Source organism: Neodiprion virginianus, chromosome 2 (genome assembly GCF_021901495.1).
Source record: "Neodiprion virginianus isolate iyNeoVirg1 chromosome 2, iyNeoVirg1.1, whole genome shotgun sequence".
Taxonomy (NCBI): Eukaryota; Metazoa; Arthropoda; class Insecta; order Hymenoptera; family Diprionidae; genus Neodiprion; species Neodiprion virginianus.
The window spans coordinates 7,668,513-7,690,252 of NC_060878.1; the positions used below are offsets into that span (position 1 = coordinate 7,668,513).

The 21,740-nt window shown below is 35.9% G+C and overlaps 1 protein-coding gene across 1 annotated transcript in view; it reads right to left on the bottom strand.

The window, feature by feature from the left end:
- Positions 1 to 6,922: 6,922 nt before the first annotated feature.
- LOC124298905 (LON peptidase N-terminal domain and RING finger protein 3) overlaps positions 6,923 to 21,740 on the bottom strand; it is a 45,499-nt gene continuing 30,681 nt past the window's right edge. Inside the window, exons 2-9 of the mRNA XM_046751548.1 lie at positions 18,274 to 18,392; positions 16,528 to 16,650; positions 14,453 to 14,674; positions 13,507 to 13,606; positions 12,056 to 12,258; positions 9,085 to 9,389; positions 8,002 to 8,209; positions 6,923 to 7,393 (exon numbers count right to left, since the gene is read on the bottom strand). Coding sequence (XP_046607504.1) covers positions 7,034 to 7,393; positions 8,002 to 8,209; positions 9,085 to 9,389; positions 12,056 to 12,258; positions 13,507 to 13,606; positions 14,453 to 14,674; positions 16,528 to 16,650; positions 18,274 to 18,392 — 1,640 coding nt within the window. The 3' untranslated portion in view covers positions 6,923 to 7,033. The remainder of the gene's footprint in view (positions 7,394 to 8,001; positions 8,210 to 9,084; positions 9,390 to 12,055; positions 12,259 to 13,506; positions 13,607 to 14,452; positions 14,675 to 16,527; positions 16,651 to 18,273; positions 18,393 to 21,740) is intronic.

Here is a 21,740-nt window from a genome sequence, read left to right on the forward strand (position 1 = left end):
TTCTTATCAGATCGTTAAGTCCGAAATGTTCCTTCGCGTCTAAACGAACTCCCGAATAATTCTTTTTTACAGAAATTTCGCGCCGGCTAATTTTATCAGTTTTCTGCTTCGCATTCATCTCGGAGATCTTTTGTGCCGGCGTAATTGATTGAATTTTCTTCGCTCCATGGAAAGAAATTTTCGACCTCCTCTCGATATTTTCCTGCATCTTCGCCAAAGTTTTTTCATAGTTTTCATTGATCGGTGCGATCTTCAAAGTGCGAGCTTTTTCACGCGGGGTGGATTTTTTCACAATTTTTTTTACCGGCAGTGAACCGCCTGGATCATCGAATGTTTTCAAGTCGGATTTTGCAATTCTTGCGCTTTCTTCTCGGCCGATATTTATCCCGGAATTTTGATAATCGATCTCCGAACTGCGCTCAGCCGATTTTGGATTGACGTTTGTTATTCTCTTTCGGCGAAACAATTTTACGTCCGATGCTGATGCCGTTCTATTTTTCAACGGTAAATCAACTCCAACTGTCGAAGGCCTCGTTAACTTTGCCCCAATTGGTTGGCTGAGGAGGCGATGATCGCTGGAAGGTTTTTTTAACTGAAACATACGAAAAACGGTCGTATAGATAAATTATACAGATGCGAATGATCTGTCAATTCAAAATTGACGCTCGTTCACGCAAATTATACGTCCAAGTAATTTTGGAAAGGTTCAAAAGAAGTACAATGTGAAAAAACAGATTTCGTACGTTAAAGTTGTTGGAAAAATAATTGGAGCTGATCAAATTTAACTGGATTGAATGAAACAAAAATTTGAAACTTGAGAAATTTCGAAAATGGGGAATAAGAATAAAAGTAAACGGTTGTATGATTTTCAAGAAAGATTAGGAAGTTTATCGAGCGCGAGTCTCGTTTTGAAGTTATGCTTATTACGTCGACGTCAAATAAATAACGCAAATTATAGATCTATAAACAAAATAACGGCATTAACACTTTTCCAAACACTATTCGTAGCCTTTGTTTTCTCACGATAAGTTCGATGCTCCATTTATTGATGATTTACTCTGGATTAATCTCGTCAACCAAAATCATAGATTATAAATCCTGCCAACGAGACGTGAAAATTGTTCGTATCAAAGCATGCGAGACGAAAAAATTCAACAACATTCTGCTACATTAATTGAAAATTGTAAAACCTATGGAACGTAAAAAAAGGCACTTCTGTCTTATTCCAATCACCGATTTCAACAAATATTCGTGATTTATACCGCACGATCGACTCGAAACCCGCTGAAACAGCGAATAGCCGGTATCGTATTTGAATAATTGAACAAAGCAATTTGTTGAACAAACTTTTTACCTTCCGATCCCTCGCAGGTTTGTGCAGCTGCCGTTCTTTGAAAAGTTTCTTCCAACCGTGAGACGAACCCTGTTCCCTCTCGTCCCTGCAGACAAGGCCCATTTTGTGCCGCTTGTACAAAACTTCCCAGACTCCATCCCGGTCGAATACCTAATGTGTATATTTATAGCGTCATAAAAAGCAGATATCAGAATTCGGCTTATTGTAATGACTCTGTTGAACTCTCGCGAATGACGATATCTCAGGCCTCGGAAGTGTGATGATTTATGTTATTTATTTTTTATTTTTCACCGCCAGTTCCCGCCATACCAGTTAGAAAATCTCTCTCAGTGTGTGAGGGAGATGCAAAATAATCTGATTTGATCCAAGATGTTGTATGACGAAATATCTTCGAAACCGTTAATTCATTCTTTTGCCAATAATGCAACCTCACTGACTGACTGAAATATATACCTTTCGAAAATATGATCAAATACGATTGAAAGTTTCAATTCAATACGTGTATGTATCGATGGAGTTGAGTCAATGATTTTACGAATCACTTAAATGAAGTCGTTGATATGAGTAGATTTGCAATTGAAATAACAAAGCTTGCAGCGTTGGGAAATCATTAAAGACTGTAAAGTATCTGAGGGCTTGGAACTTTCGTATCGCAATAATCGATTCCTACGATTCGATTTCACCTGAGTCAAAAAAGTTACTTTAGTCTTTCGAGTTGAAAAATTATGGAAGATTATGGAACAGTACGGGGAAAATTTTTAAACGAACAAACGCGTACTGAAAATTTTATACAAACATAAGAGTAGACGATATATAATCACAGTTTTTTAACAGAAAACTTTGTCTTAGAATCAGATTTTATCCAATTCGGTTAAATAACTTGTACGGAATTCAGAAGCTCGGTGAGCGAATGATTTTTTTTAATGAAATTCATTTGTTGGTTGTAGAAAAAAAAAAAAGAAAAAAGAAAAACGAATATAATTAAATTGGAATGTAGGAACTCCAAAATTCAACTTTTTCATAATTAATTATTTTCGTTATAAAGAAGAAAAATAAAGTAAAATCATTCCTCACCTCGTTAGCCATCCTCGAAACCTTGACCAAGTTTAAAACATCCTTGAGTCCCAAATATACGGTGATTTTCTTGATCAAATTCTTCGGCAGCGTTAGCAGAGATCCTTCTTTACCCTGAACGATATCCCTCACGTGTTGAAGCAGACGATCACCTGCGAGTCAATAACCGATCAGACCGATCACGATCGTTGGAGCAAATACGTAAACCAAATCCCGTGACGTATAATTTCCGTGTGTACCGAATATCCGTTGTATGTCATTTTGCATCGTCTTGTCGCGATTGAAATCGCAAAATTTCGCCACTCGGTGGATCGGATTTTTGTGAGGACCGTGGGATATCTTCCAAATGTAGAGTTTCACCTTGGCGATATTCGATGGTTAATTTACTAAAGATACATGATTAAATTCGAAAGCTAGGTTATTCGTTGACTCGATCTTCGAACGATCGGTGAACTGATATTTCGGATTTTCGTCGGTCACCTGATCCTTTAAAACTTTAATCCCGTAATAATCCCTGCTCGGCGATGGCGCGACAGCGTATTTCTCCAAATATTCAACGATCGGTTCCGAATTCAAAGTCTGCATGGTTATAAATTCTCGCTAGCTTTGGATACATGTCTGTCATATTTTTTCAAAGTCATATCGACGTTCATTTACAATTAACGGTATTCATTCATACCTGTGCGCATAAAATAAGAAGGACGAAGTTGTCGGATATTATTGAATAGTAATTTTCATTTCTTTTCTATCACTCGTATAGATTCATTTTGTAGTTTTATTACAACATAATAATCCGATATGAACAGATTAACATAAATATTATAATAATATCGATAATAATAATTGTAGAAATGTTGTTGAAGTAAAAATGGAAATTTTAATTAGGTATACGTAACACGTATGTATATTGCATGTTCTCATTGATTGGAGAATATGCAGAAAAGATATACATACAACATGTATGAGGGCTATAGAGTAATATGATATTGCATGATTAATAGATTAAGATTATTATTTTTTGTCACTATTATCATGATTATCATTTCTTTCTTCATAAAAATCTATACAGCGTAAGTAGAAGAGATAATAATATTACGGAGCTGAGTAAATGTATAAATAACATTTTACAGTACAAATACGTAATATACGTATACACACATAGTAAAAATTGAAAAAAGTTGAAAATTTTATAATTAATAACGTAACAAGTGTTGTAATTACTCACTTATTTATTACTGTTAATATTATCGTCAATATCAGTATCAGTAATAAGATGTATATTTTCTTAAAACAAATATACATATATTTGTTTTAAATTAGAAATAGAAATATTGGATGACAGTTATTATTCATATATATTTATGTACATTTATACGAATGACAGTTATTTTGTTTTCATTTTATAAATATACTCGTTATATTATTTGATGATTGCATGGTTGATATGCTTAACTCGCGATTTTTTCTCCATCTCATTTTCACGACGAATCGCGTTACAGTCAGGGGACGAGTTTTTCTACAAACCGGTATCCCAAAGACTTTTCCACTTACCTCTCAATAGTTCCGACCGCTCACGCAGTCACGCGGAATATTCTCTCACGATATCTATTTTCAATTACAAAATGTACCGGATGAAGGTTCGCCAGGATCCGAATCAGCGAAACTTCAAAGTCTGTACGTTGATTTTCACACCAAATGCCATACAAATGTTGACGTTGAAAAAAATCAGAACCATGACGATACCGATCGTTTTAACTTTCTATCCGAACATTTTATAATACAACATCAAGATTTTTAGTAATGTGCGAGGAGGACGATTTTCATACGTGTGTATTTAGAAAGTTAAGATTCAGATACACATTGTGCGCTATATTGGATACTAAAACAATTCATCTTTTGGAATATGTACTCAGATATTTTCACGCGTGTTGAATATATGCTGAATATTAAAATTTTGATTGAAACGGAAGATACAGAATTTCATATGTTTAACTCGTTGAAAATTTATCATTAATTTTGCACCTGTGTTTGGAAATACGCGTGAAAAGATAACATCTCGACTGACGGAACCATTTCGAGGTTGGACTGTAACTTGGTTTTTTTTTTTTCTATGCTCTCCTTGTATCGTTATTCATATTATTCGTAAGAAAGTTTGAATGATTTTTACAACTGTGCGAAAATAAATTACTATCTTCTATCTATATGTAACAATACAATAGTGTGTATCTGAAAGTCTTATATACGCAATGGAATAAACAATTAAGATATACTGCATGTATACATATGAATATATTTTGACATGTATATATGTATCTTGTATTTGTATTAAAAAAATTTCTTGCATTCAATTGAATTTTCTTCACATACACGTCTATGCGTATGTCACATATATGTATGTGTATATTAGGGTGCTTCGTTTCAGACGACTATTTTTTTTTTTTTTCACTCCATAGACGAAATATCACTCTGAACATATAAAAAAAAATTCCCACCAAAGCCTAGCTCTTAATTTTAATTTTCTACAATCTTAATTTAATTTCCTACAAAAAAGTTTCATCAGCTGAAACTGTAGAACTGATAGTTTCCAATATAAAGTTAAATAATCATAAGAAAACTATAAATATCACTATTTTATCCGCATATTTGACAATTTTTATACCCAAATTGTTATAAATGTAATAAAATAGACGCGATTGTAATGTATCTTAATCTTCAAATGTCTTCGCCAATTACTGCTACTCTCAACCAGAGAACACCGGTTTGTCCTCCAACTGTTTTATTAACCACTTTTTTTGTATTATTTACATTAACATTTAATGATTTTAATATTCTCGATAAGATTTTTCCAATCTACCTATTTATTGTGATTAATCAATTAAAAAAAAAAAAAAAAAAAAAAAACAAGTGAGGCATCGGGGAATCGAACTCAAAACTTTCAATTCTTCCATGTACAATGTACATAAAATTTTGCTGTAAAGTTAGTAGTTTAGGAGAAAAATGAAAAAAACCATAATTTTTTAGCAAAAATCAACTTTACAATTTTTTACTGGCGAGATACTTCATACATTCTAAATCAGCTGTAGAAACTTTTGAAGAGCAAGGATCCCTCTAAAACTTCCGGCCATGGTCAATTAAATAGTATGAAAACTCGCGATGCTACAGATAATTGACAAAAAAAATATTATTTCTACCTGTTAATTAAATGGGAAAATTTCAAATTCATTTAGCGAGTAGTTAAAATTAAAATTAAGAGCTAGGCTTTGGTGGGAATTTTTTTTTATATGTTCAGAGTGATATTTCGTCTATGGAGTGAAAAAAAAAAAAATAGTCGTCTCAAACGAAGCACCCTAGTGTATATATATTAATAATATTAATAATAATTAATGCATAGATATATAATGTAAAGAAATAGGATTTTCCGATTACTCCGAAAAAAAAAGTTAAGATATGCGGTATATAAAGTAAAAAATAAACATTTGAATATTATCGAATCTCGTTTTAGTATAAAGTATACCTAATTATATTTGGAAATGGCGTTACGCAGAATCTTTAACACTGTGTTGCATTTCAACTGTGTCGAAAAGTGAATGTTCGTTCTATCTGCATCTCGGACAATCTTATTACATTACGTATCCGTATGATATTGTATTTAATTTCATCCCGTGCCACGCGCTCCGTACCATCTTCCATTTTTCATCAATTTCTTTTGCACACCATTTTCATCCTTTTTCCACCAATATCACATGCGAAACAAAGTGTATTCAACGTTACAAAATACCCTTATCATAATATTTTAGAAATGTACTTGGTTTCTACATTCTCGTATCACGCACCTTATGCTTTTCTCACGCCGCATAATAAAATTGACAATAAAGTTGAGTTGCGAACGAAATTCGAAACTTGAATTATCAATACTTTTTTTTATCGTTATCATTATCGTTATCATTGTCATCGTTGTTACATTTACTACGCTTACGTGCACAATATTTGGATAATTTACTCGTCTTACTCGATTTCGAGCATAAACGATTTTCACCGGCTCCTTTACACGTAAAGATACGATCCGTTTTGAATCTTGGCAAATTGAATGAAAGTTGCGACGACACGTAGCTACGTAGCACGTGACGCGCGGCGCGTAAACGTAGTGATTGGCGTGCAAAAACATTTACGACATTCATATCCACCATACACATATCGTATACACAGATATATTGTACACGTGTTACATGTATATATTATATAATAATTAATTTACCCCGTAATCAATCTTCCTCGTTTCAAATGTAAGAGCAGTACAGTGTTGCGGTCTTGGAGAATGAGACGGTAGAAATTAATGAAAGCTATTCAAAGAAATATCGGGGATTTGCGATTGACGGATTTCTGATTGAGAAAAAACAAAAAAAAAATAATAATAAAAAACAAACAACAGCGAAACGCTCGATCGATCGATTAATTGGCAAAAATTACGAGGGGTCCAATTTTTTTTTTTTTTTCATCTTGTGCACCTTAAATGCATTTTCGCGACGTTCGAATCCCCCAAAGATGAGCGGGTTCAGCTGCAGATTGTTGGTATTATCGTTGTTGTTTGGCCGATTTAAGGCAGTCCTAGGAGTCCTGCACGACGGAAACTTCGTCCATAACGGCGTCCTCGTCCCTGCAAATGCTGGCGGGTGTTTCAGCTTCCCCGGAGGGCTGAGCGGCGTCGGTCAATTGCCACTGCTCCATGTGGTCGAGGGTCTTCTCGATCGCACGCAGACGCTTCTCGAGACTCGTAGTTCCCAGGATACCCGCCTGGAGCTGGGGGCCCAGAGGCAGGATCGCCAGGAGCCACCAGGTCCAGGACGGCCCGTCCGGAAGACGGGGCCAGTCATCCTCCGTTTCCGGCATCCTTCCGAATACACGCTGGATTTCGTCCTGCTGGGAGGGCGCGACCGTTGACCACCACCTTCGACCCTTCGACCGAACCTGAAACGGACAAATCGTGGTTTAATAGGATTTTTGTCCAAGTATATCTTTAATGCGTGTTAATCGACGTTAAAGCCTTGTTTAACTAACGGTTTCCGTATTTTTCACAAAATTCTTTCCTGTATCCATTGCTTTACTATAGTTTGTCATCATTTTTTTTTTAAATTTGTTTCTTTTTTTTTTTTATGTTTTCGAAAATATAATCACACATCCGAGAATTTATAGAAGACTTCTGGAAACAATGTTGAAAATTGGAAATATGAAGAGATTCGTCAAAATATTTGTAAGGAGACAACTGAATCATGACCGTGTCAAATTGATGTCGTAATTAATTTCTCTCTCAAAATTATATCGTCCACGCATCTGTGGTTTTTTTTTTTTTTTTTTATTATTTTTTTCAACTTTTTCATCCCCGAGAATAGAAAGTACATTTCAGTCCTCGTCGAATTGCGATAAGAAGAAAAAAAAAAACAACAATAACAATTTAAAGTAGACAAATCACCGTGCATAGATTTTTTACGTGGAAAAAATAAAAGCACAGCGATGTATTCGACGATATGTAAGAGAAAAAAAATGAAACTTGTTGAAGGTATTTTTTTGAGCATTACCTTATCGTGAAGTTCAAGAAGACCGGACAGCTGATCGGGCTGAACGAACGAATCCCTCAGGAATTCGACCTGAGCAGTGTCGTATCCGTCTTTTTCATCCCCGCCAAGTACCCTGAACCTTCTGCCACCCGTCGTGCTCAAAATGCTGCAGCCATCCTTGAGGAGGACGCGATCCCTGATTTCCAGCATCGTGCCGTACTCGGCGTACCTGAAAGGTGAAACGGATGATTGAAAACGAAGGAAATATTTCGATTTAGGTTTCTTACGTTGGATTAGAAAAAACGAAGCTTGTATACTGGGTGTTTTTTTTTTTTTTTTTTTCATCGCGAGACATCGAAATATCTCAAGAAGTACGCATCGTAGAAAAAAAAACGTCCGGAATAACAACTTTTCGATCTCGAAGGGGAAAAACTGACTGCGTAAAATTAGACCCGATTTCATTCCAAACTCTGAAGGAGGGAGGGATGGTAGGTTTAAAATTTGAAAACGGGAACGTCCATTTTTTATTGCAGATTTGAATATATCGTAAAAAAATACGCAAGTTTTATTGAGGAAATCGAGTGTAATTGGGAAAAAATGTGATTTTTTATTATTTCAAGAAACGCGCGTTGAATCGATGACAAGGAAGTACTTGTTGAATGTTTTCCGAAAAAAAAAAATCGATTGAACGTAGTTTCATCTCATTCTCACCGTAACTCAAAAAAAAAAGTTGTAAATAGATTTTTTGCCAAGGACGCTAAATTTTTTCAATAAAACACGCGCACTTTTTCGTGAAGAATTCAAAAAAAAAAAAACAAAAACGAAAACCCAATTATCGAACAAATAGCCGGAATTGATTGGCTTGAAATTCGTTTCACGAATACTTTGTCAAAAAACGAAAACTTGGAGAACGAGATGAAAATGGGCAAGCTTTTCTCTCCGAAACTAACAAAGAAAGAAGTAATTAAAAATTGGTAAAATTGGAATTGAATGCGAGTTTGCATTTTTTTTTTTTTTTGTTTTTTGTTTTTTAAAATATACCCAATTCGATTTCTCGCAACAAGCACGTAAATTAAAATACTTGGGAAAATCGAATCCACTCACTTTTTAGTCCCCGTCTCATCTCTGTTCAGACAAGCGGCGATTCCGAATTGTCCGATACCGCTTTCGAGACATCGTCGAACCATCAGCCTGTATCTCGGTTCGTAGACGAATAGCGGACATGCGACGCATGGAAAAGCCGTGGTGCATATAAAGACAGCGATCTCCTCGCTTCCGAGGCCGGAACCCAAACCCTGGACCAATTCTGCCCTGTCATTAGTCGCCCTTGCCGCGTATTCGCAGGGCGTTACGATTTTCAGCGCCCTTTCGACGAAGTCCGTTACGGTTTTTTGACTGCTCGCCAAGTACTGGAAATATCAGAAATTCGTCTTTTGTATAAAATAATTCTCTCTCCTAAATATATATATATACACACATATATATTCATTTATAAATATATAGATTGATAGATAGAAGCTTGCGGCACGAATTTTGTACACACACACGCACACATACACATGAAGCACACAACTGCGCTGATCAATATCGAAAAACACAATGTGTGCAAAGTGCAAAACGTGAACCATCGAGTCAGGCAATTTTTATTCCCTTTCGTTTTTTTTTTTTTTTTTTCTTTTCGTTTCATCCCCATTTCGATCTCACAGGCTGGAGAAATGCGAGAAAATTTCCTACCAGCCAGGTAGCTACGGGTATAATTGTAAGTTTTTTTCCATGTCACATCATATGACACAGTGAAAAAAAAATTTTTGGAATCAACGCGATCTCTGTACTCGATTAGATGAGAATAAATTTTTATTAATAGTTTGACTTTTTTTTTTTTGTTTCGTTTGTTTTTCGAAAGTAAGAGAATCATCACAATTTATTGCAGACGAGGCTAACTTTGGCATGAAAAAATAGTTGTCATACCTGTTTATTGTATCTAATAATTTATCTAATAATTAATAATAATTAATACATTTAGTTAATCGAGAAAAGGTTTAAATACTCATACGAAAGTACGTTGGCGCCGTCGTATTTTACAGAATGAATAATACTTTTCTCGATTTCATTTCAAGTCGAGTGAAAAAAAAGAAAAAATGAACGATTTTATTTCAGGTATGATACAATTACGAGGATCACGGTGTTCGAAAAACATTTTTTTCTCTGCTGTCGTGTGTGTAATATTATATACAGTGAACGTAGAGTGAAAAATCCTGTTCTCAAAATACGAGTCAATGGAAATCTTTTGATAAAACTGCATTGACATTTGTAAATTTGAAATGATTCGTATTTGAAGAACGTTGGAATTTGGAACTACTATCGTATACCGTAAAAATACCTCGTACATTCGTCGTCACATTGGAGGCCCCGGTAAATTTCACCTGCATTTATACTGGCTCCCGCCAGCTACGTAGTTAATTTTGCGTGCAATTTTGTCAGGTATAAAAGTTATACTGAAATTTTCATATTTTCAAATTGTAAAATATTTTTCCTGCGTGTGTAATCTCGAAGCTCTTGATAAATTTTCGTGAGTAATAAGGTGAGGTGATGGGGGAAAAAAAAAACAATGCAGCGTCTAAAAATACTCGGATATTAATATCAACAATTCATGATTCTTGCACAATGATTTTGGATGAGAAATATGATCGGGGCGTATCATCGTGTTACGATTCACAATTCGAAGCTACAGCTGAGAAATAATATAACCATGATGATAAATTACAATAATAACCGACAGAACGTATTAAGTCAGCTTTAGAATAGCTCCTGCGGTTTTTCATGCTGCATACGCGAATAGTTATTATTGCATTATACTTTCTCTCGTACTTCAATTAATATCGTCTCTACTTAATGACAGTCGCACCGACCAGGAAGCGTCGGGATTAGCCACAAAAAACAATTACTTAGATTTTCGATCAATGATAGTTAATTTCAACCGTTCCCCGCGGCTCGTTACCGATATCCGTTATATGTATGAAAATTCTCCAATTTTCAGAACACTTTTAAACTTGTATGTAATATATTGCATTATACCGCATACGAGAAACACGCGTTCATCAAATTTAACATTTAATCTTTGTCTTGGAAAATTTTGACGGATAATTTATGTGTTCGGCTTTTCTTTTTATCTTTTTCTTTGCAAGAAAGAGCCGGAAAACTTTCGCTGAATATGAAATTCATTTCAAGATCGATCCTCGGGAATTGCCGATAAAAAAAAAAAAAAAAAAAAAAACATGTTTTTAGACATTTTCTGATGAAGAAAATTGAAACTTTGGAACACGTACTAAAATCTTTATAGCGTGATGGAAATAAAAAAGAAAAAAAAACAAGAAATCCGGGAATATATAAAAACATTGTTATATCTTCAGCAAATTCTTAACGTAGAATATTCATATTAGAGCGATTCAATTTTCATCCCGTTTTGAGCACTTCTCTAAAACATTGGACAAATTTTTCATAATTTTCAGTCTTCGCTCGAAGGACAAAACAATAAGAACGACTTTTTGTCGATGACCATTCATGCATGTATAGAACTCATTTCTTTTTCGATAAATCGTATGAATTTTTTGTTTTTTTTTTCGGGTTTTTGGTCTTCCGTTACAGTTGACGAGGATCTGCGTCATTCAAACGAATCTTATATTCGGAAGGATCGGATAATTTTTAATTAAACATAAATCAGGCTAGACCGTGACGTTGTATCTTTCAAACGACAAGAAATGCGAGAAACTCGAAGGTGAAAGGATTAGGTCGGAATAGAAAATAAAAAGGTGACTGAAAATTGACTAAAAAAAAAAAAAAAAATAGTACTCTTCGAAATAGGCAAGGCCTGATAATTTGAATTTTGTTACATCCCGCGTTGTGTGACGTGTGTAAAATTTCGTGATTCTGGCCCTAAAAAGCTGGCCTAAGCTTAGTGTCAAAAAAAAAAGAAAAAAAAAAAAAAACAAAAAAAAAGAAAAAACAAAACAAAACAAAACAAGAAAAGGTAGTACAGTACATTACATGTAATATGAGAAACGTTATCGCAACTCACGTCGGCGAGGGATGTTATGCAGAGAGGGCAGGCCGAGGAGTAATCGAGGCACCTGTCGAGGCACATCCAGCAGTAGGTGTGACCGCAGGGCGTAGTTACCGGTTTCCAAAGCACCCGGCAGCAGAGGATGCAGTCAAATTCGCCGCCCCCGCTACCAGCCGCCGTTAACGGTGGTAGTAAAATTTCCGCCGGCCTCGTATCGACTGAACGGGAAAGAGAAATAACCATTTAAACATTTGTTTAATGTTGAACATTTTTTTTTTTTTTTTTTTGCGATTCGAAGAGTAAATTTAATTAAAAATTACTTTTGCGAATTATATTTTACAAATATACATGCACGAGGCTTTTTAACCCAAACGTCAAATTCTTCTCATGAATTATTTGTTAGAAAAGGAAAATTTTTCCGGTAGGATGAAAGTGGGCAAGCTTTTGGTTTAGAAGCTAGAAGCGAGACGAGTGATTGAAATAAAAAATTTGTATTTTTGAAATTGATGTTTAATTTTTTTGAAAGTTTTTTTCCATATCTCTGTGCCCAATACTCGTTTATTCTTATATTATAATTTATTCCCCTTTCAATTATATACATTGCGAAATTAATTAACGGATGGCAATTAAAACTTTTACTTCATCGCCAAGGTAGCGTAATTCTTACAATAATTGATCAATCATTCGAGTGAATATTTATTCAATATGAATTTAAAGTTTTCTTCACTAGCGTGCAGTTTTTTTTTGAAGTTTGTATCCTGGCCTCGTAAATAGAGTATAATGGGTTATATTTGTAATATGGTGTACGCTATGCATAAGGGTGTTTCGGACAAAAATAATTTGCAATTTTTCACCACAGAACACCCTAAAAAGTTTGTTCAGGTCAAAAGAAAGATTCTTTCAAAATATCAGCGTTCCACGTTACATGGAAGATTGCGCTCAGTTGATTTTTCACTTTTATACGTTATTTTGAATTCATGAACTATCGTGAATAAAAAATCTTTTCTATCGCTTACGTCAATCGTAATATCAATTTACGTCACAAAGGAGAGCCACAATTGTGATGTCAAGTCTCCGGTTGATGTTTGAGAAGCGTATTCGACGACTTTTTCACTATCAATTAAATCTCATAAAACGGTTATAATTTAATGTAAACTTTCAATTTAGGAGAATAAGAAACCCGGCTGACACATCGTCGTGTTACGGATCGTGATCTTTGGGTTGAACGTAAATGTCAGTATAGAAATACTAATTGAAGTGCTGCAACGTCTTTCTTCGCAACTTCAAAAAAGTTTGATCAAAAGTGAAAAATCAAACGAGCGCGATCTTCCTCGTAACGTAGAACGCTCATCTTTTCGCGGAATCTTTCTTTTAACCTAACCAAACTTTTTTCTTTTTGTGGAAAATCGCAAATCATCATCTTCCGACACGCCCTAACGTACACGTATCGTTGGAGTCTTACGTACTTTTGAGTTTCCTAACTTCTTGATAGACCCTGTCCAATATGGCATGGAGTTTCCCATTGTCCGGAGAATCGGAGGCGAACAATAGCCTTCGACATATCGACTGTAACGAGAAATTGGAAAACGGATTATTATCAGCCGGTACTCGGCGACGGTTATAGCGTGTATAAATAATAATAACAACAATGATAATAATCATTTCTTATGCGGTAACCTCAATCGAAGTGTGCCTACGTTACGTACTGTTTCCTCATTTGTATTACAACCCTGCCTACTGACGTAGATGTATAATTATAATCATTGCGTGTGTATGTAATCTGTACAATATTGCTAAACTTATCGTTAGAATGTCAGTTTATTCTTAATTCACCTAGGCAACACAATCAAAGTTGTGTCATGCGTTTACGTATTATAATTGCCTTTGCTAACGATGCCGAACATTGCGCGAAAACTATCGAATGGAATTATTTTTAATTCCGTACTCCGAAGTGAAAATAATTGTTTGCTTTCGATTTAGGTACTTGAGTTTTGAATTTTTCACAGTGCGAAGAAACGAATGAATTAGATATTAAGATGTTTGTAGAAATCAACTAAAATTGTCGATGTCAAAATTATTACCACCGTCCACATGCGACACACGTGACAAGTTTGAAATTTATATCGAGTTTTTTAATCGAAATATTAACCGATATGTCTTTCGTAAAAATTTTCAACAGCACAGTGAAATTTTTCAGTAATATTACAAGAAAATGATCCGATTGTGAATTTTAAGACCACGTCGAACGGACGGTTAATTAAAATGAAAGAATTCAAAAACGAGCGTGAAATCTTTTCCGTCAGAACGGAAATAAAAAGAAAAAGAAAAAAAAATAAAAAAAAAAAAACTTGAGAAAAAAGAAATCGAGCGAAGGAAGAGACAAGGATGGATAAAAAAAAATTGTCTAATCACTTGAGTTATTTCCTCCTCGCCGCTGCTGTTATCCTCACAGTCAGAAGTGTTCAACGCCTCCTCCCTCTGGTGATTTTGAATAGGACTCATCAGCGGAAGCAGCATTTGGTGCCTTTTATTCCTCTGGCTGCGGGCCGATATGTCCTGGCCAAGATGATAAGGAGCCCTCGAGGATATCACGTTCTGTCGCCTCAAACTTGGCGCCAGCATACGGTGGAGAAGCTGTGAAACGATTAAAAATTTTCTCAATCAATTTCGTTAAATTTTTTTTATTGGTATGAAATAAAAAAAAAAAAAAAAACGCAGAAAGTTCCGAACTTTGCATTGGTTGCACAAAAATTCGTATCATTCACGCTTGTTATGCAAGGTGTTTTGGTTAAACGAGACGAGACGGTCGATGAAATATTTATACTCGATTTTACCTTCTAATATACACGCGGTTAAACTGGCGAAGAATATACTCGTTATATAAATGTCGAATGTTGATTTAAAGTGAATTATATTCCTAGTTCAACTTCGTGAGTTTACGATTCTTGTCTCGACAAGTGTTTCGAGTCATTCATTATCGAGGGTGAGAAAAAAAAAAAAACGAAGCTTTTCTTCATCGTCGAGATTAGTTAAAAAGAAGAATAAAACCCCGGTGCAACATGTTTGATAAATGTATAGGACACAATTCAGAAAATGAGTAATTTTTTTGAAATCTGAAGCCTTGATTTGCCGACGAACGAGAGCTAATTTATATCCTCATCGATAAAGTTCCGCAAGTATTTTAATCTGTGATCATCGCACGGTCTGTAATTTTATGAAAAAGAAAAACCGGATCAGAGCAATATTCACATAATTCATTTGACATTAATTTGTATACACCTTCTTTCTTTTTCACTATAATTGCGGCATTGATTTTATCAACCCATTTGCTTTGTTGTACACTGTAATGTATAACTGCGTATCAAAGAATCGTCATAGTGGTAAATATTTCTGACAAATCAATTGCCGCTATTTATTTTACAGAATTATTCTCACATTGCGTGAAAAACGGGAATTGTGAAGAAAGAAGAAAAAAAAAAAATCGATATCCGAAACACGTCCAAAACATATTGAAATCGTTCAAAAAGTATTTCTATACTCAAATAAGGGCGTTTTGAGTCGATACTTTCATTTCGAAGCGAACGGATCCAACAGGAATTAAATATCGAAGTTGTACTCTGGTTGTTTGATAAAATTTGATAAACTTTTTTACATCCTCTAAAAGCGGGGATCTTTCCCCTCGGATTCCGTATTTTCCCGTTGTTTACAGTGACGCACGGTTTGACCTGGTTTTTGTGTATCAGCGCGTCACGGGCAAATTCGCGAGTCTCCTCGTCCGCGTTACGTAAAACGTTTCGTTTAGTTTCGTCTTCCCAGTCCTTTGCTGCTAGGTGACACGCGACGCGGACTCCGTGCCGAGTCTTACGCAACGTATCCGACATGAAGCAAATGAAAATCCAATTACGTCCAGCATACGGCTGGCAGACCGTAACCGGAGTTTCGTAAAACGTCAATTGCGCCAGTCGTTTCATTCTCACATCCCGCTTCTTTTTTCATCCTTTTCTTCTTAAATAATTCTATTCATCTTCTTTCTTCGCTCGCCGAATAAAAACTTGCGCGTTGTTCGACACCGATTTCAATTCCGTGGATAAAATTATGATTATTATTTTGCTTTTCTTTTTTTTTCTTCTACATCGTTGTCGAAATCAATTTTAAAACCTTTCGGCGTTTGAACGGAATGCGCGCAACGCAAAGAATTGAATCCAAAAACCGCGACTTATCGATAAAGTCGGTTGACCTTTTTTCTATTTAAACAAATTTAGTTTGAAAAAAAAAAGGAAAAAATGGACAGCAAATTTTCTCTGATCGAAACTTTTCTGCAGGCGTTTTTTCTAGTTTTCCATTCAATTTTCTCTTTAAAATCAGAAGACAAATTCGGACGACTTTGCGCGTAGCTTCTTCGCGTCATTTATTAACGTGAATTTTTCATTTCTTTGGTTTGGAAAAATTTCGAAAATTTGATAAAATTGTTATTATCGAAGACTCACCCTGGTCAGTTCCTGTCGTACTGGCTGAGGATTGCCGTCAATGGTAACGCAGGTACAAAGTGCGGAAAACGCTTCCTCGTATCTCCCGAGGCACGAGAGAGCCACGCCTCGTCTGTAATGACCCTGCAATTTAGATTATTCATCAGTAAATTGATTACTCGTATAAAATTATTCTAGAGTACAGCTATACAGCTTTACGACAAACAATGAATAAAATTTGTGCCAAACTCGATCGATCATTGATATCAAGTAGTTGTAATACGTTGATAATTGTCGAAGAATCTAAATTCGAAAATTTGGTGATTTCGAAAAATTAACGACGGAGCCAGGAATCGAACCTGGCGTCTAGAGACGACAAATTCGAACTCACTGGCGATGAGAGAAATTAACGACAACAGAGTCAGGCTCCGGTCAAGCATCTCTGGACGCCAGGTTCGATTCCTGGCTCCGTCGTTAATTTTTCGAAATCACCAAATTTTGGAATTTACATTGTTATCTTCTCGCAATTAATGATATGCACATCCGCATATCGTTTAACAGATGGCTTTGCCCGTCTTGCGTGGCTTCTCATTAGAAGTAAGAATTCAAATGTAAACATATCTCTAATCCACACGCTACATTCTTTGACAGTGCTTGAAGAGACGAAATTCCTAATACGTTGATAATTTGTTTCGTTCATCGTCGAGCGTGAAGCGCTTGTAAAATTTGCACGATCACGTGTGATGATCGAAGAGATGTTGAGATGATTAAAGAAATTCGCAATTCGCTTTATCTCTTTATTAATATGACGTTACGTGAACGTCGTACTTTCGGCTGTGTGCACATTATGTACAAATAAATATTCACTTCGGCGTTACACATACGAGTATGCATGTATACATGTATACCTATGAATGTGCGTAAATGGGGGATGGAATATAGGAATTGCGCCTATACGTATACACGTAATGCCAAAGTTGCACAACATCGCGCGATCATTGTAACTTGAATGTTTGCAACACATTTCAGGTGAAACACCGGCGTTGTTTGAGATTCTCGATTGCTGGCCGAAGGCATGTCAAAATAAACGATCTTGCGCCATATCGCGAGTATATACCTGTATGTATAGGTGTACGTAAGCAACCTTTACCCGACATCCACAGCTTTCCAATGCAATACTTTTGCTATGTATTACCAATATATACGCAATATTTGCAATAATATTACTGCGGTATATTTTTTTGTTTTTTCTCTTGTTTTTAATTTCTTTTTCTCTTTTTCCTCTCCTTTCGAAAGAAACAGCCTAATCGTGGAAATTCGAAATTGGAAAGCTAGGAAATCGTTTACAGCGTACAAACGATGAGGTGTCCGGTGTTTTTGTTTTTTTTTTTTTTTCTTTATTTTTTTATTTTATTTGTAAAAAACGAAATTCATCGAATAACGTATTGGAATAAACCGTAGCACAATGAGTTTCCGTATTTTTTTTTTTTTTTTATTCTCACGAAAATACGATAAATTATGAAAAAAAAAAAATTCCACCCCAAGATCCTTACGAAATTTCAAAGGTTCCCCACTTTCTTACTGTTATTACATCGGCATTCGAACGAATAATTTTCATCGTCCGTTCGGAATATCGTTTTCCGAGATGAGTTATTTTCGCACACAGCGTTTATATTTATACGAACAATCGCTGCAGGCACAAAGGCATCTTGGGGAACGTGAGATGAATGAAAGTAAATCTAATTACATACCGGTGTGTATAATTACCTTTCCCCAATCAGGTCTGAGTCTAACCGCGTGATCGGCATCGGTCAGCGATGCTTGCGGCCTGTTCAGCAAATGCAGGGCGTGGGCTCGGTTGCTGAGATGTAACGGGCTGTCTGGGGCTGGAAACGGAAATTGAAAAAAAAAAAAACAACGTAAGAATTGCGAATTATGACAATAAAGGTTATCAACGACAGGCTTTTAATTATTATTTATAACAATTACGAAAGATTGGAATAATAATTTACTTTTTATCAATTTTATAGTAACTTTGAAGGAATTATGATTTCAAAATATGAACATCTCTTGTTTTATTACGATTTAACGAGTATCGTGTTTTTTTTTTTTTTTATCTCTTCAACACGAATGTTTTCGCAATCGTTACTAACTTTAACGCGACGAATGCAACGAATCACGATATTTCGTGAGCATTTTCCAAGAGCGAAACGATACGTGCGCCTGAGGCAGGCAACCGGAGTTACACATCACACAACTAGGTTGAGCGACGCTCCGTTGACTCAATGAATAACTGAATTCGTTGACGGTCCTACTCTTAATTGCGTCATATTAGTTGATAGTTCGAATTGAATTTTTCATTATTTTACAAATCTTCTGATATTTTTTATTCAAGTTATTATCACAAATAATGCTTGACGGATGGAATGGGATACGGTGTTCAAACTAAACATTAGCTGTAATTCCGGTTGCCTGTTTCAGGCGCACGGATCGTTCCGCCGTTAAGAAAACTCACGATGTATCGAAAACACCGCGTTTTTCGAATTTCGACACGGACTAGAGTGGAAAATTTCGATCTTGACCAAAAAATAAAATCACCTCAACAAGAACATTTTTGGTTAATATTTGCGGCTTGAGAAAACGGCTTTAAATTTGTGAATTTTCGTAATACAGTCAAATATTCCTGAATATAGTAAGGAAAACAAGAAAAGTCAATACTGCTGTATTTTTTTCTCAACAGATAGCTCCGGGAAAGTAAAATAGGAATTTGACTGGTCTACCCCCTCAATTTGCCCCGAAATGGGCAAATATGGCTACATTAGTGTTTTTGCATATTTTCCTGAATGTGCGAGAAAGGATTTTAATAGAGAATGGACCTGAGCTCAAAAAATATATATATATATATATATATATATTTCTTTGATGGATTTATCTGTATAAATGACATCGGTGTAAGTTTTGATGACGGGTATGTCAATCTTACGTTCGCTTACTCCTAATCAAATCCTACTAGAAATTCGAAACACAAATTGGGAATCATGATTATAAATTTTTGACACAATTAACGAGCGTATAATAGAAAATAACGAATCGGGGGATTAACGATAAAATAAATATGTATACATAAAGTTGATTAATTTACGTATAAACGTGATTCGACCCACTGCATGTGTATTGTGTGCCTGTTATTGTACATGTATTTATACTATTTGCAATTTATGGATACATGTATAACGTATTTATGCAGAGTCTGCGGCGTCTGTCTTATGTACGTATTTATTATACTGTCTATTATTATGCCGCAATCGCGTCGTTATATAAAACGCCACCGAGGTATTGTATGTAATTATAATCAGGAGCACGCGAATATTGCAACGTGTCGATATTTATATAGAGCGTTACCTAAATCTTTAATTATAAGCTGGGTTAATTGAGTTAAGCAGAAATGTTGGAAACACGTTTTTGGGGTAACACGCACAGCATTAAAATAATTCAGTCTTTCGATTATATCGGTCTGTGCTCGAATTACGATTTATATAAGAATTCGACATGTTGGAAAATCTGTATTGTGTGATATCGTGTAATTGATGCTGACTTTGGATTAAAATAAAAAAAAAAAAAAAAAAAGAAACGTTTCTACGAAACGCGATCACAGTTCTTTTACAACTGTGCATAGTTAAAGGTATCGAAATTTTGACGAACGAAGAAAAATTATATCAATTCATGGAATATGTGTGGAATGTGGCGATGATTTTTTCTTTACGCTTACATATCGCTCGACGCGTTCAATCGGAATTCTATAATGATGTTTGATAGTGTAGTGTGTAAAAAAGAGGGAAACTCTGTCCTTTCGAATCGAGCGTAAGTTTGCAATACGAGTCGTGGGTGAGTCGAAGACAAATATTGCATGTAACATGCGAGGCGAAAAGATCGAGTTTGCCTCCTTGTTGCGAACGATTCTTTATAAAACAAGAGTATGATACGCAGTTTTCACAAAGCACCAAATTGAGGTTAGGGTCGGGTAATGTCATATTTGGTAGCGACAGTGCATGCGCGCGGTGCAGAAAATACCACTTTTAACTCCTAGGACTTAAAAGTGGTCTTTTCCGTACTCCGCGCATGTGCATTCGCAAACTCACTCCACCGTCAAAGAAACATGCGTAAAAAAACGCGTAATAAAACATGCACGAGTTGTGTAAAAATAAATTTTCTCACAGTCCACCTTTAATTGTTCAATACTGCCATGCGCATTGTGTATGTCCGTTCCCCCGTGACGGTGAGTGACCGTCAAACCGACAGATCGACGTCGTCGGAATTATAACTGATTACACGTGTATATATACATATATATATACATACTCGCACGGTGTTTTAAAAGGCAACGAACTCGATGGAAACGGTCGGCGAATGTCGAGGCCGAGATCTCGCGATCTGCGGAGATCGGTCCGATAGCCGCGCGGACAATTAACCGTGAAATCATGCCGTTGTCCAGTCATCCATGATTGCCAGGCTTGATACAAAGAGAGGCAACGATGCGGTACGTAATCGAAAAAATGTCCGTTTCGCAAAAACTCAAATGCCTAACTATTATCCATAATATATGCCATAAGATGGGCACACTATTGCGGAAAAAAACTAACGAAATTAACTAACTATATTAACTATATTAACTGACTTAACTATAATATCGCGATAATTCGATGCTGTTGTAAGGATAAATTGATGTTGAGGGTTTGTTCGGCTGAAGAAATGTTGTATATCAGAAAATGTCGCGTAACTTTCAAAAACAATTAAATTAAACCACGGTATCGAATTTTCTAATCTTATTAACTCCGACAACATTCAAACCGTTGTTACCAATCTATCGGTGTGATGGAAAAAAAAAAAACAATACATTTCTCAACGCGGCGTCGTCGTTTCGTTGTCTTGCCTTGCACACGATTAGGTGTCCGTGATTCACGACGCATGCTGCGCATCCGATGCGATGATCAGAGCCGATGCAGTTGACAGTAGTAGGAAAGCGCCGGCGCGGTGCGACATGCGCCGAAGCGAGCCGCGCAGGCGAGAACAGCGCATCCTGGCATTGTGCAGCGGCGCAATGTCATTGCCTTCTCGGCGAGAAGCCCACGGCTAATCGGACGGACGTATAACGTCAGCTCTTTCTCTCCGAGAGCATGGGTATGGCGGCTTCAATCCTGTACGAATGTACATGATAATTTGCAGCTTTTCTTTTT